Below are 25,770 nucleotides of genomic sequence, written 5' to 3' on the forward strand. Positions count from 1 at the left end.
AAACACCAATTGAGTAATAAGGAAAATAAGATGCAAAAATATGAGTTAACGATAAATTTTTTAAAATGTGGCCTTATTGGCACTTGCAAGACCGTTCACTTCAGTGTTGGTTTCAACCAATGAGATATTCCGTGAAATTATGGCATTTATACAGCGACCGTAAAGAGAAAAATACGTTTTTGTTCACAAGCGGAAGGAGAATGGGATGAGGTATTGACTGGAACGAGACGGCAACTCAAGGCTGCAAAAACTAACTTTCTCATAGCAATACCTAAATATGAGAACAGTCAGAGTAAATTTACATTGGTATTCTACTATTATTTATTTCTACACTAATATTGAAAATAATTTGTAATTATTAATTATGAGAGATACTAATATAGAAAATAATTTGTATTCATTTTTTTTCTCTTTGGTACAATCTAATTAGTATTAATAATTACTATTAGTGTTTCCCGAATCGTGAGATTTTAGCCTTTGGTTAGCTTTTACTTTTTTAATAATTTTTATTTGATGTTATGATTTTTTGAAATTATCTACAACTATTGTCTGTTTCGTGCTTTCACAAAATAAGTTATAGAAGAATAACGAAGTAATTATTTAAATTTATATTAAATAGAAACAATTATTATTTTAGAATAAATTGTAAAAGTACAAATATTTTTCCAACTAAGTTACTTGTCTGTTAATAACCTATTCCGAGAAACAATGAAAAGAAAGGGACGCAACAATGAAACGCTTATTTAGTGATAACCGTTATTCGTATGAGGATTCGGGAAGTCTTTTTTTGTTATATTGGTAACCACTTACAGGAAACCCATTACATATAAATCTATTGTGAATATATATTTCTGTGTGATTTCCTGTGGCAAACAGTTTTGACATTTTGATCCTATATGTTTTAGCCTACTTATATTACTTCATTAGGTAGTATTGCCTCCCCTCTCTTTCTTTCATGCACTACATCTTCGGTGAAAATCCAGTTTTATTCAAAACGTGTCACAGCTAACTTTTCATATAAGTTATTATAGCTAACTTTTCATATTTATAAGAGCTTTCATATAAGTTCCAAATATGGTAAACACAAATTCGGTTAGGAATAATTCTAAATCAAATAATAAACTGCGTCTATCAGTGAAACGAAAAAAAAAAAAACGTGGACCGATAAAGAAGATGAACTCAATAATATTATTAAACCTGGCGTTTGTAAAACGAATTTGAGAAAACGAAAAACTCTCATTGTAAAAAGGAACCATAGAACAATTCCTGCTTCCCTTGTAAATTGGAAAATCCAGCAGACTAAAATATATCACTTTTAATGGCAATTTTTTGCAATCAGGAATAATAAAGTCAACGCCTTCGGCATTACCACTTCCTTTTTTAGTCCCTGGTCCACCTGATATAATCGAAAATGGTCACTCAACGTGTTATGTAGCCGCTTCATGCCAGCTCTGCTCTTGGGGTGCCGTGGTGTGTTGAGATGCCATGTTACGTCAAGGTCCTTCATTTATGTTCGAATTATGGCTTTGTTGAATTCTCTGCCTGAATCTGATGAGATGCGTTCCGGAGATCCGTAAAATTAAACCACAATAGGAGAGCTGCCAACACGGTTTCCGACAACTTGCCCAGCACCTGGTGCGCCATTGCCTCCTTACCGAAGATATCAATTATGGTTATCCATTTATATTCTCTCCAAGTGAAAGTGTCGACCTGTAGATCATTGAGCGGTACATCTGCGGTAGGTGTCTCCTGTAGTCAAGGCAGGAGGAGGACTTGGAAAAGAACCTGAGAAACAGCTAGAATTGAGAAAGGTTTTGAGGAGTGTACTCACAGAGGGGCGACCGCACGTTGGAGAACCACCATGTCAGAGAAGAGCACGGCGGTTCGTCTATTATACGCCCGAAGAGAGTATTAAGCTGTCTGGTGGACACTAGGAGCTGAAACACAATCGTCTGCCGAGAGACCCTAGACAGATTGAGTGGTGGTTAGGGGGAACTACAGGTCAGAGTAAGTAACTGTCAGTTAATCACACTAGGTAGGCCTTGCACCATTGAAGGGGAAACAGAAATGGAATTGGTCTATTGGGGGCTAAAGGAGAGAAGGTAACAGTCCATGTAATGATAAATGCCCCGAGACTACCAGATAATCATTGACTACCAGATCAGACTACCAGGGTCAGTGGGATATTAGACTTGGAGTGAAGAGGTACAGCTGTCAGAAGCTCGTGTGTGACGGTAAGCAAGAATGTGCTTGATTAAGCAGAGGGAGAGTTGGAAACAGGCAATAATGAACAAATATGATGATATTTTTTGTAAAGAAGGGGAAGTACTGGGAGCTACAGGAAAAACGGTGCTATCAGGAGAGGTGATATCCCCAGGCACTTCCCACTATAAAAGTCCATTGTGGATAGTTCACAAGAAGAATGCCTCGGGCGAATTACACAGAATCAGGGAGTTCGACCTCAATCATTCCTGGTGTGTTAAGGTGCTAAGTCACTTCGAGATCCTTCATCACCTTTCGGATCAAGGAGTTGTCGAATTCTCTTCCTCCATCCGACGAGATGCGTTCGTTCCAAAACAACCTCCGAAAACCTGTCCCGCACCTGGTGCACCATTGCTGAATTAGTGAAGAGGTCAATAATGGTCACCGATGTTCTTTCTCTATTGGCATCCATTCCCGCAGCCTCATTGTCCCGAACGGTTCCACTTTTTCTCGAGACAACCAACCACATTTTTTTTACCTGGTTTATATAGTTCATCCATGTTATATTTGGCTAGGAGTACCTTCCATTGTGTAATTTTGGCTGACGATTCCTTCAGATTTCCGACCCATTGGAGTGGTCTGTGGTCAGTATGTACCTTGAACCTTCTGCTGAACACATCTGGTCTTAAATGTAATTCCAAAGGGTACTCGCTCCATTGTGCTATATCTACTTTCCGTCTCCATAAGGCACCTGCTGGCGTATGCCACTGGGCGCTCTCCCCCTTCACGTTCCTGAGACTACACCGCTCCCAGCGCATACTCACTGACATATGTTGTTATTGTGGATTGCCGAGTGAAATCTGGAAAAGCATTTACCGACTATTGCTGCAACCTCTCCACGCGCCGTTTGATATTGAACCAGAGATTTTGTGCCGTTGCCATCCGATTTCCACTTCAGAGCATTGGCATAGTGATTGACGGTAGAGATGGAATGTGATTTGTCACTGGCGGAACTACTACTTATGAGTTTATCTGAGATGGATTCAGAATTGGGTGCCGGAATATACCGTTGTTCACCATTGAAATTTGCACTAATGCCTATGAAATTGCAGTTATAGAGAGCAGAAGTAAAGAGAAAAAATTGGATTTTCAGAATTATTCATTACCTCCGTATCTAAAGGTCACATGTTTCGGCACACTTATGTATCGGCGAGAGATAAACTTAAAAAAACAAAACAAACAAGAATAAGACATTACACTACTGTAATAGACTGGTTTTATAGGGTTCGGTACATCTATATATATATGTACAACAATCCTCGTAAACTTCTACTGGACAACATAATAACATATAAAATAAAATTGCAAACTATTTACAATAAACTATAGCCAATAAACAATAGGCATACAGTCTTCTTAAACTCAGTAATATACAAAAGAAAATTAAATAACACAGTGAAAAATATAGATACATAAATATAAAACAAATGAACTCCTCATACAATAACGTGAAAAAGATTATATTTAAAAAAAAATTTTGAAATTTATATATTAAAAATTCTCAAAGAAACTAAAACAAAAAAAAAAAAAACTACATTACTGGTAGTCTAATCTAGCTGTGGTAATATGAAGACACTCTATATCGTAATTGCCGGAAGTTTTAACTGTTAAATATGGACAGCTCTCCTCTTTCTAGGTTCTTTGAATTACTTTCTATTGTAACAATATTATGTTCTGTGATGAAAATCACTCTGATAGGGCCCTTATACCTCTGCAGCTCTTTCCCTTCATTAGTCCCCAGTTTCCAATCTACCACCGTCCCAATATTTATTTTACCCATCAGGTCTTGGATATTTAAGTTACATTGTACCACTCTTCTACTTTTTTCCTTCGAATCCTTTTCCTGACTTTGGACCATAACTTTTGCAAGGCCAAAACATTACCGGCCATTTCATGCTCTTCCGGCAAAGTACCACGGTAGTCCCATCGACGCCCCCGTATCTCAAAAGGAATTTCGAATGGGGCATACCCCGTGACTATGTATATGGAGTAGTTGTATGCTGCGACTGCCCGTTCCATGGCATCATCAGGCTCCTGTCCCCTTTCCATCTGGTACACTCGTTAGTAATCACTTAGAGTGTTATGGAGTCGCTCTATTCCTCCATGGCTTTTTGAATGTTGAGGTGCCAAACCCCTTCCGATATTCTCATTTTCCTCTCTTATGCTTGTATTGTTAAATTCTCTCCCACTGTCGGAAGAAATTCTGTCGGGAATTTTTTTCCATTCTCCACAGCCGTTGGATCTTTTCCCATACTGTCGCGTTTCCAACATATAAATAGTGGATCATACCGGCGTTGGATGCTTTACAACTCTACAGATTTGATCCTCTTCGACACCCGGTTATGACCAGACAGTCGAAATGCTATTACTGTCGTGCTTGCTATGTTCCATCTACAGCAACCCCGTGGTTTTTGTGTTCCAAATATTCTGGTACTTCTTGTCGTTGATTATCTCCTCAAGCCCCTCCATTTCCGTCGGTCTTTGAACTTTCTTCTGCAGACGTCTCCTCCACATTCTGGTTCTCTGGTGAGGCCAATTGCTGTTCTTCTTCCGGAGTCCACTCCCTCAAAAACTGCCTTCCAACTTCAGACGTTTCCCCTTGGCCATCTTCTACTGCGTTTACCTTTATTGCTCGCGAGAGCCAATCTGCTACGACGTTGCCAGGTTTGAACGTGATGTCCATGTTTTAGTGGCTCAACAGTTCTTTCCACCTTGTAATTCTCGCCGACTATTCCTTTAGCTTTCCCACCCATTGCAGGGGCCTCTGGTCCGTCTTGACCCTAAATCTTCTCCCGCACAAGTAGGGTCGGAAATGCTCTATTGACCATACTATCCCAGTAGTTCTCGTTCCAAGGCGCTGTAACGCCCTGCTTCTGCCTCTATGAGACGCCTACTAGCGTAGGCCACGGCAAGCTCTCCTACCTCACCTTCTTGTAACAGCACTGCTCCCAGCGCGTACTCACTAGCGTCTGTCGTGAGCGTGAACTGCTTTTGGAAATCAGGAAACGCTAATACTGGTCTCTTCTGCAACTGATCTATACATTTTATGATATTGTCTTCAATGGCCGGCGTCATTACTGTCGCACTACCCTTTCTTCGCAAATTGTTGAGGGGTACCAGGTGTTCCGCTATATCAGGGACGAACCGACAACAGTAGTGCCCCTAATAATCTTCTGATTCCTGTTATGTCGATCGGTACCGCCATCCTATGTAAGGCTGCTACCTTCTGCACATCCGGTTTTACCTCCTCCTGAGATATGGTGTATCCTAAAATATGTATTTGTTTTTGTCCCAGCAATGATTTCTCTCGAGATAGTTTTAGTCCGAATTCTCGCATCCTCTGGAAAACGCTTCAAATGTCTGTAACAGATTTACTAAACACCATGAGGTTATCCGTGTAAATCTGGTATACTGATTCATCTATACCTCTCAAATATTCGTCCATTAACCTTTGAAATGTAATATGAGAAAAATAATCTAAAACAATATAGTAATTACAGTGGTAAGTTATGATAAATTTAGCAAGGAAATCAAAATTTACCGAAAGATAAAATTTAAAAACATTATTATTAAAATTAAAATTATTTTAATTTTGAAAATGTTGTATTCTCATTTCAGAATTCCACTTTGGTATTAGTGAAAAAATTTAAAAATATCAAAAATGCGTGGAAATACATAGATTAAGCAGACAAACATTGCGGCTCTTGGAGTATCAACGTCTAGAGAAGTGGGGGTAAGCTGCCACTTTCTCTGGTCTAGCAATTACAAATCTCGCGGCTTTAATCCTAAATCTTATTTTTCTCTTTACGGTCATCATATGCAACCGACATTGAATCTGTTTGCACAGACTTGTTTTATTTTCTTGTTGACAAGTGCCTATAAGCTCACTTTTTTTGATTAACGTAAAATAACAAAGATATTTTTTTTAAATCCCAAAATAATTACAACAAAAATTAATGAATCAATTTCAGTAACTTCTATGGGGTTCTAGATGGTAAATCCGTTTACAGATGGGAAATTTATAATTCCCTATTCAAATGAGAAGAAAAGTAAATTTGCCCCGAAAGTGCTGCCATCACTTAAAAAAACTTACTAAAATTCGGTACACTTAGCGTTAATGTATTTATTAACTTTTTTTGAAAACTTCTCTTATCGTGTTATATTACATTTACTTTCTTTATTTTATTACTAATAATTATTTTTATACCTTTTTTATTATGCTTTGATGTGTATTTCTCATCAATTAATACAATGATTGGAACTAATAAGTAATTATGTATGATAAAGTATGATAAAGAACTAATAAGTCGTAAACACGCTGTATATGTGTCTTTACACATATACAGCGTGTTTACGACTCGATTGACAATTTCTTTTTATTGGTGAATTTTTAGAATTTTGAAACTAATTTGGATAGGTTTAGGTGAATGAAATTCGTTCTGTTAGTAAAGACGACTCATAAACTCTTTCTTACGTACTTCTAGGATTCTCGTCAAATAATTTTTTTTTTTTAATAATTTATTTATTGTTATTTACATCTATATAAAAATATATACAACAAGTTAATTTGCTGTAGGTGACATAGTGACATGATACAAACATGTGGAGAATCTACCCTTTGATAGAACTCCAATAACATTTCTAGAGAAGAAGATCTCGAGGCCATCTTCTTTTTAGACGCCTAGGAGGATTATTAGGCAATGAAGGAGAAGCCAGGTTAAAAACAAGTGGATTTGGGTGGTTGAGAAGTTTATCATGGAAGGAATGGTATCTGGTTTTGGCCAAATCGGCAACATATCGGACATTGAGGTCCTGATGGATGACTTGCTTTGTGACAAAGTAAGGAGCATTAAGGATTTTACAAACGATTTTAGACTGTAAGGATTGGATTCGGGAGTAATTGGATGGTTTAGTGGAGCCCCAAAGCTCAACTCCGTATGTCCAAATAGGCCTTATAATAGTCATGTCTTTTGTAATGGATTGGAAGTTTAGACCATTTGTCTTGTAAATGTTGTAATAGTCGAAATCGACGACCTGTTTCCTGTCATTTCAGTCTTATATGAGAATTCCATGTCAGTAGTTTGTCGAGATGTAGTCCTAAGTAACGAATCTGTTCGACTGGAATAAATGGGGTATTATTAAAGGATACTGTAGGGCAAGAGGTCATGGGTTTACGACGAAGGGTAAATGTGATTTGGTGGGATTTATTGGAATTAATTTTAATCCTCCAATTTTACCACCATTCTTCAAGGGTGGTGATGTGGGATTGGAGGGTTTGGAATACAAGGATCATTGTTCACTGACAATTGACATGTATCTTCAGCATACGTGGTGAGGATAGTGTTAGGATGGGTTGAGATGTCAGCTGTGAAAACTATATAAAGGATAGGACCAAGGATATTACCCTGAGGTACACCACCAGACTGACGGAATAGGGATGAATAAGCACCGTTGTAATATCGAATAATTTAAAAATGATTTAATGTCACTGATTTGTTTTCAATCCGACGCGTGACCTGAAGACCAGGTTAATCGCTATAAACCGCAAACAATGTTTTACAGATTTGATGATTAGAGAGCAAACGGAGTGGAAAATTGAAAAATCGAAAGGGATAAAATCTTTACGTTTCTTCTTTTCGATTTTTCGCGCCGCTCCAGCGCTATTTAATGTAAATAATAATAATGCGGGAATTTACTTAGTTATGGATGATTGTTATTGGAATATATCTTTATATAACTTTAAAATTTACTTTAATATCCGTTACTAAAACGTTTCTAACATAATAAGTTGAGTGGAATTTTAAATATAATTGGTTGTTTGATTAAAAATGGATTCGTCTTTTCGAACGGATCAGTGTTTCTTGGTTAATTTCCGACTCCGCTAATATCATAATCATCAAAGGTTTGAAAATAAGAGACAGTGAACTAACATTAACAAGTAACAATGATAAGCAGTGGTGTAGCGAGAAATTGATCCCCCTGTTATGGCTCGGGACGTAATCTTTGAGGAGCTTTTTCATCTCACTAGCGGACAACAAACTGTAAATAAATATATAACAAAATACAATATACAGTTTATTAATATTTTTTAAATGTAAAAAATCGTTTACAAATAAAAAATTACCAAAACGTCATTGGAAACAAATAATATCTCAATATTGAAGGAAAACCGAACCAGGATTAGCTATCTATTCCAAGATCAGCCTACAAATTACAACCCTCTATTGTTCGTGGGTAAAATACTTTGAGGATGATAAAGTTGGTCGATTAAATATGGAGCTTATTTACTTTTTTTCGGTAATCATTGTATTTATTAGTAAATATTACAATATTTACAATACACGCTTAGAATCACGAGGTGATGTTATTTTTTTCAATGAAAACACTTTTTTCAATATAATCTATGTTAAGAGAGAACAACAAAGTTGACATTGATAACAGAAAGGTTTCTTTAATGAACTGATTTATTTTTACTGCTTTACCCTATATTTGATTGTTTGATTAATATTAAGTGATAAATCACACGTTTTATGGGGTTAATAAAGTTCATAATTTTTTTACGACAAATACTCCAATTATTTCGAGCGCTTTCCGCTGTCCCTTTTCAGTGGAAGTTGTAATAACTTTCTGTTAAGAAAGCAACTGTTAACCTCTTTTCGAACACAAACATATATTTGATCCATCCAATATGATGAAGATGGTCAGGGTTGCGGTCAAAAAAGGACAAAATAGTTTTCAACTATTTATTGTCCGATGTTTTATCTTTCCCTTTGGCTTTTTTCAATGAAGAGAGAAACAGTGGTGCGGCCCAACTACATAAGTTTGCTACATATACAACATGCAGTTCACCGTTAGTTCTTCTCCTCCATGTGTTAAGGCTCTGATCCCAGATCGTTCCTGTAATTTTACGGAGGACTTTCCGTTTAAATCTCACGAGTATGCTTTCTAGCGAATGTGTTAGAGACCAGGTTCATATATATAGTGCATATAAAAAGTAATAAATACAAATGAATATATAAAAATAAAAATGTATAATATAAATGAAATATGCTATATATTTCAAGAATTCTTTAAAAAAATAATAACATTATTAAAACACTTAGATATTAGATACAAATATTTTCAAGATTACTGGTTACTAGCTGCTAATTTAATCGAAGTTATCTACTACATATGTCAGGCCAGTCTGACTCCTATGACGCACCTCGGATAGTGACTGAATATGTGCCCCCTACCAAGGGCCCTTCCTCGGAAAATATTTATAAAGTACAAACCTGAAACCACATATCCATAACATAGATCCAATGATCTATATGAACAGTTTGAAATTTAAATCAGTAAGTAACAGCCGTAATTAGCTGGTTCATTTTTCAGTTTTACCCATGCTCATTCGGGGTCCCCTACAGTCGGGGTCATCGGGCGACCGCCGTCCTGATCACACCAGGCCTGACAAGAGTTATAGATACCTTGAACACCTAATTAACAAAATATCCCTCAGAAAGTGCAACAAATGCATCAGCCATTATTGTAATTACCTATAGATTTTTTTTTTAGAACTGTATTAAAAACCTTTATGGTATGTAAATATGATGTGATTTATACAATGGCAAGATATGAACATGAACAAGTGCAGAATCTACCCATTGAACTCCAATAACAATTCTAGAGTAGAAAATCTCAAGGCCATCTTCACTTCAGATGAATGCTGAGGATTATCAGGTAATGAAGGAGAAGCTAGGTTAGAGGCAACTGGGTTTGGGTGAATAAGTACAGGAATCCAAAGTTGACGAACTGGGACACCTACTGTACCCAACTCGAGGAAGAGGTCAAGAGTTGTCCAAGAACAATCAGGAACACCTGGCAGCTTGAATGCCTTAACACGTCTCTAACGGAAGTGATCATAAGGTCCTACACTGATAATAACAGGATATGCAGGATCCTAACCAACAGGAATACAACCTGGTGGAATGAGGAATTGGCTAGGCTGAGAGGGCTCACAAGGAGACTCTTTAATACAGCGAAAAGAAACTTGAGAAGGTTCTGGACAGACATATTAGGGAGACTACGCTGGTAGAGAGACCACTACACAGCGCTCAATTTGCCTATCAATCAGGGAAATCCTGTGAGGAAGCTTTACATCATTTAGTATCTAGGATTGAAAAGAGTTTGGCCTATAAGGAGATTATGGCTGGTGTCTTCATTGACATTGAAGGCGCCTTTGATCGTACTCCTTACAGAACCATGGCAAGAGCCATGGAAATGAAGAGGGTGGGACATCTTTCTTTCACCTGGATCAACGCGATATTGGAAGGAAGATTGCTCAAGTCGGAGCTAGGACACACTAAGATGTGGATGAAGCCCGCTGGTGGCTGTCCGCAGGGTGGAGTGCTATCTCCTCTCCTGTGGTGTATGGTGGTAGACACCTTACTTGCCAGATCCAATAAGGCAGGTTTCTACACACAGAGATATCCTGACGATATCGCTGTGCTGATAGGAGGCAAATTCCCGGGAGCTATCTCAGGACTGCTTCAAACATCGGTAGACCTTAGGAATGGATGGTGCCAGGAATATGGTCTGAGCATCAATCCTCAAAAGGTCAGTCTCTGTGTCTTCACTAACAGACGGAACATTGCAGTCAGGTCGCCGTACCTTAACGGTGAACTATTGGGATTCCGCAGTGAAGTCAAACATCTTGGCGTTACTCTGGACAGTAAACTGAAGTGGCAACTCCATGTTGAGAAAGACCAGTATGAAGGCACTGAGGTGGGGCATGTAAAGGAGCCGTAGGAAAATCCTGGGGCCTCAAAACAAAAGTTATATATTGGTTGTACATGGCAGCGATAAGACCAAATCCTCTATATGCTGCCATTGTATGGTGGCACAAGGCTACGACCAGGAAATCCCAAACTTGGATACTCTACATATAGAGATTGAAGCTCAAGCCCTTAGCTCTGCATATAGGCTTATGAAACTAGCAACGAACTACCATTCCTTAACTTATGAGGGACATGGCAGACTGTTCAGGAGGATCAATGAAGATGGGATCCTGCCTATGCATTCTGATCATCAGGAGAAGAAATATAAGAACACTTACTACAATGTAAGGGTTGAAGGGTCAACCACACACAAGCTGTGTAATGGGATAAACTGCTACACAGACGACTACCTTAATGGAACAAGGATCCGGAGCAGCGATATGGAGGATGGATAAACCTAATCAAGGCACATCCCTCTCGTTAGGAAAGCACACCACAGTGTTTCAGGCTGAGGTGTTTGCAATAAATGTCTGTGCCCAGAATTTAATAAAAGAGGGCATGAGGGAAAGGCTAATCATGATCTACACGGACAGTCAGGCAGCCATCTATGCGCTGGATAACTACGTAACCCGCTCCAAATTGGTGGAGGAGTGTAAGGCTAACCTGAACTCTCTCTCCTTGGCCAACAAGGTGCGGGTGGAATGAGTGCCTGGACATAAAGGAATTAAAGGAAATGAGAGAGCGGACTACCTAGCAAGGAAAGGATCTGAGTATGTTCCTTTCACACCTGACCCCATATGCGGAATTAGTCTCAGCCATGCGAAGAAACATATCAAAAAGATTGCTGAGAGCAAGGCTGGGCTACTCTGGAGAAATACCAGAGGGATGGAACAAGCAAAAATGTTCCTCAAAGGACCCTGCCCGAAAAGAAGTAACTGCCTTCTTAATATGGATTGGAGTATCTTAAGATGGGTGACAGTACTATTCACGGGACACTGTCAGCTAAACAAGCAACTCTATAAAATGATACTGACAGAGTCCCCTATTTGCAGGTTCTGCAGGAAGGAGGAAGAGACTGCTTACCACATCATTTGCAAATGTGATGCAGTGGCAAGAACACGATTCCTGGTATGGATCGTATCTTGGATCCCAAACTTTGCGAAACAGTGGATTCTTATGTATTGTCCAGATTTGCAAAGGTAATTGGCCTTTTTTGAACAGAGGAGGGACGGCGTAAAATAGGCCCTCTGTAGCCGCGGTGCTTCTTGGCCGGAAAAAAAAATTCCAGTTCAACGACCTAGATCTAGTTCCTGTAGGACTTACAATCCCCTCCTCTACTACAGGCTAGTTCCCTGCATATTGAAGATTTCTTCTTGCAAGGACCTACGGCTAGTTCCCATAGGACTAGTCATCCCTTTCACGACCGATAGGGCAGTGAAGTTTCCATGCTTCGAGAATTAACGGCTAGTTCCCGCAAGACTCATCCTGTCAATTAATATCCTAACCAACTACTTAACCTGTATGAACGCGCATTATCAAGGCCCTCTGGTATAGAGTACCTCACATCCTCAAATGTAGTTAAAATATTTTAGTTTAACACAACCTTCTCGACAACGGAAATCACCCCTCTCCTGTGAGACAGATTGTATTTGAAAGTGTACTAAAATTAGAGTAATGAATTTGGTTGAAAACTATAATCGAATTTAAATAAATATTCACTATAACCACCTAATATGTTATTAGTAAATAGTAGGAGACCACTAAATCATAAATAAATTTCCCACACAATGTATGATGTATAATCTTAAGATGGGTGACAGGTCTATACACAAGACACTGTCAGCTAAACAAGCATCTCTATAAAATGAGACTGATAGAGTCCCCTATCTGCAGGTTATGCAGGAAGGAGGAAGAGACTGCTTAGCACATCATTTGCAGATGTGATGCACTGGCAAGAACACGATTCCTCATCTTTGGTAAGGATCGTATCTTGGATCCCAAACTTTGCGAAACAGTGGATCCTTATACAGTGTCCAGATTTGCAAAGGCAATTGGCCTGTTTTGAGCAGAGGAGGGACGGCGTATAATAGGCCCTCTGTGGCCGCGGTGCTTTTTGGCCCGAAAAAAAAAAAGGTCATTAAAATTAGTCGTGTAATTAGTAGAGAGCTTTGACCGTTTGTCTAGTAAGAGCTGTAATAGTCGGCATCAACGAGCAGTTTCTCTTCTTGTCTCAGAATTGCAAGAACAACCAAAAAATAAACTTTATCTCTCCTTCGCCCTATACCATATTTGGAATAATCTACTTTATCCAATTACATACTTGGTCTTTCATAATTAATAATTATTAAATAACAGTAATAGTTATGAACCTGAAACATTAACCCTGAAATATACGTTTACGAATTCAGTTTTAGAACTAAAAGCAATCGATTTACTTCTTTAGACAAGTCTCAACTCGTCCGACTCATCCAAAATCACACAATGTGGCCATTCCTCATCTTCTCCGCAATCCGATTTTAGTTTTAGCAAGGACCAGGTTTTCTTTCGCTCTAGACGAATAAGTGTTTTCCCCACTTTCGTATCAATCCCCCCCCCTTTAAGATTTAATAGCATTTCTGTACGTTTCCGTAAAACAACTTAAATTCATACTTTATTCTGTCCTAAATATTTTTTCAAGGTGGCTGCCTTGGTTGTACACATTAGGGATTAAATATCGGAAGGCAAAATATCGATATTATTACTCACTGTTGGGCGGTACAGTCCTTGTAGGACCTGGGCCTCTGCTACCATTCTTCCCCATGCCTCGTGGTCTCCAGTGAGACTCCTCCAATTTTCAATTTTCATCCCTCTCAAATCATCCAGCCACCGACGCCTGGGTCTGCCCATTTTCCTTTTTTCTGGTGCACCATTTAGCATCCTTTTAGGTAGCCTACAGGGCTCCATCCTTTCCACATGTCCCAAGCATCTTAGCCTGCTCTTCTTAATAGCACAGAGGATATCAGGCTCTTCATACAATTCTTTTAATTCCTCATTGCTTCTGATTCTCCACCTGTGCTCCTCTTTAACGGCTCTTCTTAAAGATCTTTCTCAGGACTCTTCTCTCGCAAACCTGTAAAGCTCTTCTATTTCCCTTGATTAGAGTCCATGTCTCACATACATTACCGCTGGCCTATATTATTGTTTTGTATAAAAAAAGGTTTGCTTTCCTGGAAAGACTTTTGTATCGGAGAGTTTTTGCAGGGCATAGAAACATCTAGTTCCTGCCCTTAATTTCTACTTCTAAATTATTGTTCTCAGTCACTACTCCTCCCAGCTACTTAAAAGAACTGCAGCTGTGAAACATGTTTTTCTCCACATCCACAATATCTCTTCTCTCCCTTGTCTGTCTAGAGGTTCTCATTTATTTAGTCTTTTCACCATTTATATTAAGTCATAAATGCTGCTCTCTTGAATTCTTCTACAGCACCGGCCAGTGCTGTTTTGGTTCTCCCTGTGATGACTACATCATTCGCATAAGCCTTATCCCTATTTTTCCAATGACAACTTCAAGGGCGAGGTTTTACTGTACTGGTGATAATGGCACTAAAATATCAATATTGGAATATCGAAAATTTAACAAATTAATGAAATATTAATTGTGAAACAATTATATAGCAAAATTATTGAATTTGAATATTGGAAGATTTCGTATCATACCTAATCAGAACATATAACAAAATTATAATAATAGTAAAGCAAAGCAACATCATGACGACCAAAACATAAACGTAACAAATATTATAAAACACGCACCCATCACAAACTTAAATATAATTGGATGTGTAAGTTGAATAAATTGTTTTGTCCTAAAATCTTTGATATTTTAGGGAATTTTTAAAATGAAATATTTTAATTTTATTTCGATATCAATATTCGAATGTAGATAGTGAACATTATTGGTGACATTTACTTTATAAATCGTAATCAAATATATATAGCAGATATTTGGATTGAATTTTGCTAGCTGAGTATGTCTGGATGATCTTGAATTTTTTTATGCTCTCAAAATAATTTGCGTGTATGAAGTTCTTAGGTGTGTGATTATTTTTAGAGATCAAACTACCTATGATTTTTTATTTGCTCATCTATTTAATACATATACTTATGTGCTTTTTTTAAAAATTTGGAAAGAAATTTATTTTCTTTTTTTTTTATATATATATAAACCGATATATCAGAGGAAAATGTCGATATTCTGGTTCGATATTCAAAACACCGCCATTGAAATATTGAATATCCGAAACAAAATATCTAGTCCATAGGTACGAGCTGGCCCTGGTTTTAGCCACTTCGATTTTCCCACTCATACTGTGTTTGAAATAACCATCTTTTGCCCAGCTAGATCGGGAAAAAACACTATAAGTAGTGTATATGCACCGGCACTTAAAAAATAAGAGGGAGGCGAAGATTAGTGACATGACAGCAGTATTACATGGGAAGGCTCATATAATACCATACATTAATTTGTAGCCCAGCCATCAGTTTTTCTCTAGGCACAGATACTTCATACAGGGGTAAACTCGTGAAACACAATAAGAAAACAACTAATATTGATTCAATGATAACAAAAAATCAGTTATAGTTAAACCTCATTATTTTTGGTTGAGTGAAGTGTCATTAACTATACCATTTATAAACTATCAGCTCTTTTACGGTTTATTTTTAATCAAATGATTATGAAATAGTGAGGGGTCTAGAGGCAGTCTGCCCCCCCCCCTCTTGCCGGCGCCTATGACGAAGCGCTTCCTCGAAGAAGAACTTGATTACTTAGTTTAAAATTTCTAGCCCCCTTATCGTAGACCAATGCCTTTCCAAAATAATGTTCATAATACCTTATCAATTCTTTAATACTATATTTTTATTAAAAATTATCGTTTTAGTTATTATTATATAAAATTTTGGCATGTATGATCGAACTATTTGGATTAACTTCTGAATGAGTGAGAACTTTTTAATGTAAAGACCATTCACTAATTAAATGTTATTTAATTTAATTTCAGATTGATGAACTTTATGAAGAAGTCATTTATGAAATTCTTCACAGTGTTGGCGCTGATGCTTCAGTTGACAAAAGTTCACTCTTCAACTACGTCAAGGATTTGTTTAAGATTGATGATGATAAACATGATTCCGCTTATAAAGAAGCACAAGATAAAGAGGTAAAGCATATTATTTCCAATATTTATTTAGGTTTATAAAAATATCAAGTTTTTTCATGTCAAATTCATAATTTGCATTGAATTGTTTTTATTAATTTATAATAGTTTTTTCTTTAATGAAGTAACAAAAGTTTTACTTTGTTACTTACCAAAGGATTAAAAAAAAGAGGGGCTTGAAAACAGGCACTTTTTTACTTCTGATTTGTGGTAATAGATAATGAGGGCTATGTTGCGTTTTTTTTTCTTCAAGTCATTCAAGGCACTGCACAGTGGTCACTTTTACTATTATTATTCATGAAGTATTATTAAAAGCATTTAATTATACCTCATGTATAATTTAATTATAAGTATCATAAAAAGAAAGTTCTTTCACTGTCTTTAAAAAATAAATATGAAAAAAGTATACATAAAACCATTAAAAATATTATATTATTTAAATCAACTATTAATAACATAATTGCATTTAAATTGACATGTCATAGTAAAAAAACAATAATTTGGTTAAATATTATCCGTTCATTCTATTGATGTTTACTTAACTAATGTCTACATATGAGTGACATTACACCGGGCAAGTACCTTTAGAATTCTTTGTGAAACAATGGGGGATGAAGAACTATTTTTTTTTATTCTTGCTCTTGTTGGCTTTCTCTCGCTCATATTAGGAAACGTAACCACTATGCGTCTCTTCGATAACTTAAAATTGCGGTTTGGGACGCTGCAGCCACCGTTTTCTTCGGTTGTTTAAATCATGTGGATTATGTATTACGTATACATTGTGTGGGAAATTTATTTATGATTTAGTGGTCTCCTACTATTTACTAATAACATATTAGGTGGTTATAGTGAATATTTATTTAAATTCGATTATAGTTTTCAACCAAATTCATTACTCTAATTTTAGTACACTTTCAAATACAATCTGTCTCACAGGAGAGGGGTGATTTCCGTTGTCGAGAAGGTTGTGTTAAACTAAAATATTTTAACTACATTTGAGGATGCGAGGTACTCTATACCAGAGGGCCTTGATAATGCGCGTTCATACAGGTTAAGTAGTTGGTTAGGATATTAATTGACAGGATGAGTCTTGCGGGAACTAGCCGTTAATTCTCGAAGCATGGAAACTTCACTGCATAGGGAACGCCCCTATCGGTCGTGAAAGGGATGACTAGTCCTATGGGAACTAGCCGTAGGTCCTTGCAAGAAGAAATCTTCACTATGCAGGGAACTAGCCTGTAGTAGAGGAGGGGATTGTAAGTCCTACAGGAACTAGATCTAGGTCATTGAACTGGAATTTTTTTTTCCGGCCAAGAAGCACCGCGGCTACAGAGGGCCTATTTTACGCCGTCCCTCCTCTGTTCAAAAAAGGCCAATTACCTTTGCAAATCTGGACAATACAGCTTGAAGCAGTCCTGAGATAGTTCCCGGGAATTTGCCTCCTATCAGCACAGCGATATCGTCAGGATATCCCTGCGTGTAGAAACATGCCTTATTGGATCTGACAAGTAAGGTGTCCACCACCATACACCACAGGAGAGGAGATAGCACTCCACCCTGCGGACAGCCACCAGCGGGCTTCATCCACATCTTAGTGTGTCCTAGCTCCGACTTGAGCAATCTTCCTTCCAATATCGCGTTGATCCAGGTGAAAGAAAGATGTCCCACCCTCTTCATTTCCATGGCTCTTCTCTTGCCATGGTTCTGTAAGGAGTACGATCAAAGGCGCCTTCAATGTCAATGAAGACACCAGCCATAATCTCCTTATAGGCCAAACTCTTTTCAATCCTAGATACTAAATGATGTAAAGCTTCCTCACAGGATTTCCCTGATTGATAGGCAAATTGAGCGCTGTGTAGTGGTCTCTCTACCAGCGTAGTCTCCCTAATATGTCTGTCCAGAACCTTCTCAAGTGTCTTTTCGCTGTATTAAAGAGTCTCCTTGTGAATCCTCTCAGCCTTGCCAATTCCTCATTCCACCAGGTTGTATTCCTGTTGGTTAGGATCCTGCATATCCTGTTATTATCAGTGTAGGACCTTATGGTCACTTCCGTTAGAGACGTGTTAAGGCATTCAAGCTGCCAGGTGTTCCTGATTGTTCCTGGACAACTCTTGACCTCTTCCTCGAATTGGGTACAGTAGGTGTCCCAGTTCGTCAACTTTGGATTCCTGTACACCGACTCGGTCATGTCACATGTTGTTAAATCATATCTAATGTACCGATGATCTGAGCATGACTCTTCATCCGAGACGTGCCAATTATTAATCACCGGACCTACTCGACGAGTGGCTATGGTTACATCTATGACTTCCGCCCTCACCCTATTGACAAAGGTAGCCTTGATGCCTCTATTGAGGACCTCTAAGTCATGCCCTAAAAGATAATCTAAAAGAGACTCACCGCCCTGGTTGGTGTTTGTGCTCCCCCAGAGCCAGTGATGGGCGTTGGCGTCCATGGATACCACTATTTCATCCTTCAGCCAGGTTATCCACCATCCTCCTCAAGGCCGCCGTTGGAATGGCCTCTTCATAGGGGAGATAACTAGAGGCAAATGTCACTTCCCTATGAGTTCCTTCTTTGAAGGCCAACTACGCTGCTGCCAAGTCCCTGGAACATAAGTGCCAAAGAGGTAGGATCTTGAGTTTACTCTTATACAGGATACAGGTTCTGGCATGCATTGGTACAGAAATGATGCTGTACCTCCGCATGCCCAGTCCACTGATCCTGCCTTTAAATAAGTAAGGTTCTTGTATTAAAATAATATCAGTGTCCTTACCCTTAACATACTGCTGTAGTACATTGCAAGCAGCAATGCAGTGATGCAGGTTCACTTGTAGCAGCCTCATCCTCTTCTTTAATCCTCAGCTCCCCCCCCCCCGTCGGGGACAGCGAGACACACCACCACCCCCGGTCCCCGCGCCTCAGCAGCGGCCCGAGGAGCAGCGGACCCCCCAGCCCCCGCAGCGGACGCGTCCCCCAGCAGCCAGAGCTCTAAGATTGCTTTCCACCGCCAGCTCTCTGAGTCCACCAACAGCCCGTCCTCCAGAGCCACCCGCTGCCGGCCTTCCGGATCCACTGGTAATTAGTCCTCCAGATCCACCCATGGTCCACCTCCCCGATTCCCCCGCTCCAGCGCGATGGGCCACCATCCCACTCACGCCAGCGCGAGAGGGCGAAGCAGCACTCTCCACATCCATGGGTTCACCAGCCCCTCTCTCTTCCCTTGGTGGAGGTCTCCTCCTAGTATGAACCTTAACAAAGGCCTTCCTGAAATTGTAGTAGTCCATCGTAAAATTGTATAGAAAAATAAAGTGACTTGAATGAAATGTTTTTTTATTTTCTCTGGTTTGTCCTACATCCCAGCTCTGGTTATCCTACCGAACATCTTCATTGATTGTTGATTCTTCATCCGTAAATTATAAAATAAATTTATATACACACATACGTAATATCAGTAGCAAGTACATACGATCTTCTCACCTTAACAGTCTTTGACATTGACATGGTGGCTTAAAATAATTATAATTTTAATTATCATTATCAGTGTAATAAATATCTTCTTTTTTTTTTCAGGCTCCCAACATAGTTCTTAATGTAGAAGTTGTGCAAGCAAGGGAATTAGACCCTAAAGATGCTAATGGTGAGTTCATCTTTATATTAGCTACAATTTTAATTTATGTAACGCTTGTGACTATTTTGCCAACTTACATCATTGCTGTTTATTTGTAGTTTTGGTAAGTAGAACTTTCGTAATGAAACATATCACATTCAGCTTCAACGAAATCAATAGTAATAATGCTAAATAGTTATGTTTTTTTTCGGCGAAGACTCCCACTGGAGTCCTATACGGCCTAACCATGGTTGGGGGTCAAAGTTTTTCATTTTGTGGGACCGCCAATCAATGAAAAAAGTCAATGCCCCAGGCCGGATTCAAACCGGCACCACCAATAGACATCAAATAGGCAAGACTCCACTGCGGCACGGGAGGCCCTAAATAGTTATGTTGATACAATATATTAAAAAAACATTGATATACACATAATCGTTACTACGTAATCATAATCATTACTGTGTTCTTTCCTTCTCGATTAGCCTTCTTATCCTGCTAAGCTCTTCTAAATATGAATAGAAAGTAGTGGCCTCAGCTTACCCAATGTAAACTGCTGTACTTCATTAATTTTATCACAATGCCTTTATGTAACAAATTGTAGACTTCCTTATTTATTCTTCAAATCTATATTGTTCTTTTTCTTGCACAAATCGATGGTGCACCTAAATTACACAGAAATTTCTTTTAAAAGGCAATATCTCCCTAATCAGTGTGTTAAACCCACCTCAAATCAACCCTGTCTTCCTGAAGAAAAACTTAAATAAAAACTAAACAAAACACTGGCTCGGATGATAAACATTTATTTGTTAAGTTACCACAAGAAAACATAAATTAAAATCAAAACAAAACCTTCAAAAATTAAATATAGAACAAAATTTAAAATAAAACGGTCCTTCAATATAAATCAAAATGAAAATTAAAAAATTACTTATAATAATTAGATTACTGATGAATGAACTCCGATGGGTCAGAGGTCCTGAGAAATCCGATCGGAAAGGTCAGAGACGATGTTTTTCTCGAATTGTAATTTTCTCCCGCTGGTGGGCCCACTGGTCTAAACGGCGCTCCAATAATTCACACAGAAAGGTCTGGTGACGATTTATACAAAGGCGACTGAGCGACTGACCTTTGTATTGTAGCGAGGCGGTAGATTGTTGTGGCCAATAATTCTACTGGCCGTTATTTCACCATATAAACATTACCACAAGTATAATTCTCTTTCTTTTACAACAAAACATAGTTCTCACAAAATAGAAAATTTATTAAATTTATACATGGCGTTAACAGTGTTTATAACGTCTAAGCCGTAGGATAAGACATTGTCCAAATAAATATTTTTCAGAAGCCAAGTGGTAATCACCAAGAAAATTTTCCTGCACTTATTATGGGCTTAACAGAGTAATACTGGCTTATTAAAATAAATATTTGACACACCCTTATTTTAGTATAATATAGGATGTATTTAAAAAATGGTTTATGAATAACAAATTATTGACTGTTGATAGTTCTTAGAACTGGAGAAACTCTATATTAATGAAGCTATTGATGACATAACATAAGTTAATTTTAATCTGATTAAGCAAATAAGCAAAACCAACAGGTGCTTAAAAGGAGACTTATTGCTTCTTCTCCATCTGTTCTATTGTTTGTTTGTTTATTAAGAAATTAAGGCGTAAAACCCATCGGTCATCAACGCCAAGTCTGTTCTATTGGATATTCTCTCTCCCTTATGAAAGAAGGCTAGGTCTCAGGTAACTTAAAACAAAAGTTGATTTTTGTACTTCAATAAATAAAATAGTTCAATTTTGGATTATTTTAAAGGAAATTGATTTGACTGTATAATTACTTACTTAGAAATTTGAGATTGTTATCAATAAATTATCTAAAAGAATTGTTCATTAAAAGTAATTTTTTTTTCACAGGCCTTAGTGATCCCTTTTGTACGTTATATCTAACATCTAAATCTACTCATCGTTATAACACTTCAGTTAAACCTGAAACCTTAAACCCACTATGGCAAGAATATTTTTCTCTGTGAGTATAATTTAAACTAATGATTCTGAGTAAACCTAAACTTTTTTTCTTCAATATGCATGATGTTGCAATGCATTAATATTATTATTTTTTAAATATTTTTTTGAACAGAAAGGCAAACTAAAATTTCCTTCGAACTGACATCATGAACAAATCTTGTATTAATCTGCATGGTTTTGATTAGTTCCTCTTAAATGAAAGACTAAGTTTATTTTTCTTAACTCTATCAGGAATCATGCAGTATAATCAAGATCCACCATTAATTGAAGGAAACATCATCTAATTGAGAATACAACTAATATTTGGTTTGATTGTTTATTTATAAAAAAAATATTAGATTGTTTCAAGGATGAAAAGTTATCTGATTTAAAATGCAAGTAAACCTCTAGATAAAATGTTTATATTTAAATGCCAATTTGGGTAATTGTTGAATGAGAATGAGAAATTTATCTAAATATTAAGTTAATATGGATAACCATCAAAGTAGTTTTGCAGCAGTGTTGTCTTAGCATATGATAAAAATAAATACAAAAACCATTTGCAACATAAATATATATATCTATCTCATAAAATAAAATATCTATCTCTTTTTTAGAAAATCTAGCTACATCATTATACAATATATTACATTAAAACTAGTATTGAATTAGCTCTTTATTATACCACCAATTTATATTTAATAGTTCAATACATGTAGAATGGTTGTGTGTGAAGCACTTTTGATAAAAGTCAAAATTGTGTGATGCATGATGCCAAAACACTGCTAGAAATATGAAACTAGAGAGGGGCAGTACAGGACTGGAACACCTGACGAACACATTGTGAGAAAGCCAAGTTCCACATCGGGCTGTAGCACCGAGGAAGAAGAAGAAGTAGACTGTTTATAATCAGAAAAATATTTACAGTACTACATTGGTGGGTCCTGGGGGCCCAAAAATAAATATACTTAGGTAATAATAGTTCCTAACACCTGAAATTTCAGTTGGGAATTGATTTAGTGTAAACTGGAAGTTCCAGAGCCAAAGTTTAGTCTGCAAAAAAATAAATGAATGAATAATTTCATTGAATCACTGCTACTAAACTCATTCAGAGTAGAATTAACAATATATTTTTTTATGAATGGAATATGGTCCGGGTGCGGTAAAAAAAAAACTCAAATAGTAGTTAATTATACTATTTTATTGACCCAACGTTTCGCCCCACGTTGCAGGGCTTCGTCAGGGCTGTTTTGACGCCAGTCAAAAACAAATTTAGTCATAGACTTTGTTTTTGACTGCCGTCAAAACAGCCCTGATAAAGCCCTCCAACGTGGGGCGAAACGTTGGCTCAATAAAATAGTATAATTATCTACTATTTGAGTTTTTTTTTACCGCACCCGGACCATATTCCATTCATCTATACACACAGTAAATCAATAATCTTCCAGTATATTTTTTTAAATATTACTTTATTTACATTGATTATTTTATTGATTTATAGACATAACATTCTGTTTAACAAATTAACATTAATTAACTTATGAAATTAATAATGAATAAACATTTTTAGACCAGTGCAAAGTACTGCAGATGATGTTTTAGTCTTAGAAGTATGGTAAGTGGAATATGTAATGTTTATAAAATAGCTTTCGTTTTGATCATCAAATTAATATACGATGAATTTTTTAGGGATTTTGATCCAGCAGAGACTGTTAAAGAAAAAATGACTAAAATTACGAGTGTTCAAGGAATTAAAGGTTTAAGGAAATTGATGAAAGAAATAGCTGTTACTGCTTCAACAGGGAAACATGATAATGAAATGATAGGCTATGTAAATATTCCTTTAAAGGTAAGATTCATAAATACAATATTTTAAATAATTCTATATCTCTGTGGTCACTCAAGCTTACTAATTTCTTCTTTATCTCACATGGAAATAACAAGATCAGCGGTTAGGTAATTGGTAAATGTGTTATTGGAATTTTTTTTTATAATTAAAAATAAATGTCAGTATTTATACATTATGACAGTCACTTGTAGGAGTAAAAAATGAGTTTTATCTTGATATCACCTTACTCGTTAATAAAACATGGTCTTTATTTTTTATTTTATTGTTATTATTATTTTTATTTTAAAGCAAATAATCTATCTCTAAATCTAATGTGTCTAGAAAATGTTATATTGTTATTGTTTTTACTTGAAAGCAAAAATTTTTTTTTTATATGAAATTTTATATAACTTGTTATTTGTATTTTAGTGCATACCCTCTTTAGGACATGAAAAGTGGTACCCTTTAGAAAAAAAATCTAAATCAAGAGGGGAAATCAAGCTAAAATTAACTTTCAGCTCAGAAAAAAATAGTGTAGTAGCATTCCAAGAAGGAAGACACATAATCCGATTACTTCTGCTTCATGAAGTGGAAAATAAGAATGTAAGAAATAAAATCATATCTTAAAAACCTGATACTCTACTTTTTAGTATTTGTTTATATTACAACCAATAATTATCACAAATATAAAGGTGGCATTCTTTACACCTTAAAACTCTAAAGGAAGCTCATAAATCATTCCATCCACATACTATATAATTTCTCAAACTTTTGCAACCCATAAATGTGTTTAAAATATCTTATCTATCTCATCATATCTTATCATCTATTAAAGTATGAAGGATATTTTATAAACATTTTAGCTATCAATACGGTCAGTTTGAATGCTACCTGGCTCATTATTGGAATAAAATGATCATTATGTAAGCCACACAAATATTTTATAATCCCTTGATTGTATGTCAGAACAACTACAGTCTTTTGCTTTTCCTTAGGCAATGATATATTGCTATGAGCCTATGAAAATGTTTTAAATTATTAAATTAGATTTTTCTTATACTAAAAACCTTTGTATATATATTAAGAAAGGTTTTATCATGAAACAAAATATTTCATTATTGTTTGCATAATAATTAATTAATAATTGCTTTGGATTTGTTAGGAAATTTCATCTTATTGATCTGAGTATGTTCAGTGTTGATTATTTTTATTAGTTATTATTATATTAAGATTTATCAATTCACTCTCAGTAACAATAATATTTACCAAGTAAGAAGTACAATTAACAAAGCATATATACTTTCTAAATGTACTGATATCTGATTGTTGACAATATTTTTGGACCAATTCGTGATAATAATAACTATACTTGTATTTCCTCTTCCAAAGCATTATGATTAGGAATGTTAAGATACAACAAAATTATCAATACTCCTTTCAATGGTTTACTTTAACTGAAGTATTGATACCTGATAGTTCTTCTTCCATCGGCACAACATACATATGAAGATGCCCTTGACCTGCTCAATAGCCACCAACCGTTTCTCTCTGTTTCTCCATTCCTCCATAGGCCCTTGACACATGGGTATACACAATCAGGGACATTCTTATACAACCTACTTGCCATTCTATGATTTCTCATCCTCATAACATGACCAAGCCATTTTAATCGTTATATTTTGATATAAGAGGAGATGCTAGTTTCTTTGTACAGACGAAGCATTTTGTTGATTTTCCTTCGTCTCCATCAACCATTCTTACATGTTGAACCAATGATTCTCCTCAAAATTACTCTTTCAAAAATATCTAACAGGTTAATGTTTTTATTATTCAGAGTCCATGTTTCTCCACTGAATTTGACAACTTATGGTATATTCCTGATTTAGTCCTGCTCTATTAATGACTGCTGGTAGAGCAATGTTATTCAGGATAGAAACTATCAAGTCCACCTGTCTTAGGCCACTTTCCATTTCAAAAGGCTCTGATACTCTATGGATCAGTAGTGTTTGTTTGTTTGGTTGTTTAGTGGCGCCAAACTTCATTGGTCATCAACGCCATTTATATTTTATTTAATTTTGCTAATATTCGTTAAATTTTATTTATTTTT

General features: G+C 36.6%; 1 protein-coding gene across 3 annotated transcripts in view; it reads left to right on the forward strand.

Moving 5' to 3' along the window:
- Positions 1 to 25,770, forward strand: part of stac (C2 and C2B_Munc13-like domain-containing protein staccato) — a 149,083-nt gene that overhangs the window by 98,334 nt on the left and 24,979 nt on the right. For all 3 annotated transcript variants that reach the window (XM_014417496.3, XM_014417497.3, XM_014417498.3), the window contains 6 exons: positions 16,058 to 16,216; positions 19,787 to 19,853; positions 21,746 to 21,857; positions 23,406 to 23,450; positions 23,525 to 23,684; positions 24,093 to 24,266. In XM_014417496.3, the coding sequence (XP_014272982.1) occupies positions 16,058 to 16,216; positions 19,787 to 19,853; positions 21,746 to 21,857; positions 23,406 to 23,450; positions 23,525 to 23,684; positions 24,093 to 24,266 (717 nt within the window). The remainder of the gene's footprint in view (positions 1 to 16,057; positions 16,217 to 19,786; positions 19,854 to 21,745; positions 21,858 to 23,405; positions 23,451 to 23,524; positions 23,685 to 24,092; positions 24,267 to 25,770) is intronic.

This window comes from Halyomorpha halys, unplaced genomic scaffold (assembly GCF_000696795.3).
Source record: "Halyomorpha halys isolate HHAL.00 unplaced genomic scaffold, Hhal_1.1 Scaffold158.1, whole genome shotgun sequence".
NCBI classification, from domain to species: domain Eukaryota; kingdom Metazoa; phylum Arthropoda; class Insecta; order Hemiptera; family Pentatomidae; genus Halyomorpha; species Halyomorpha halys.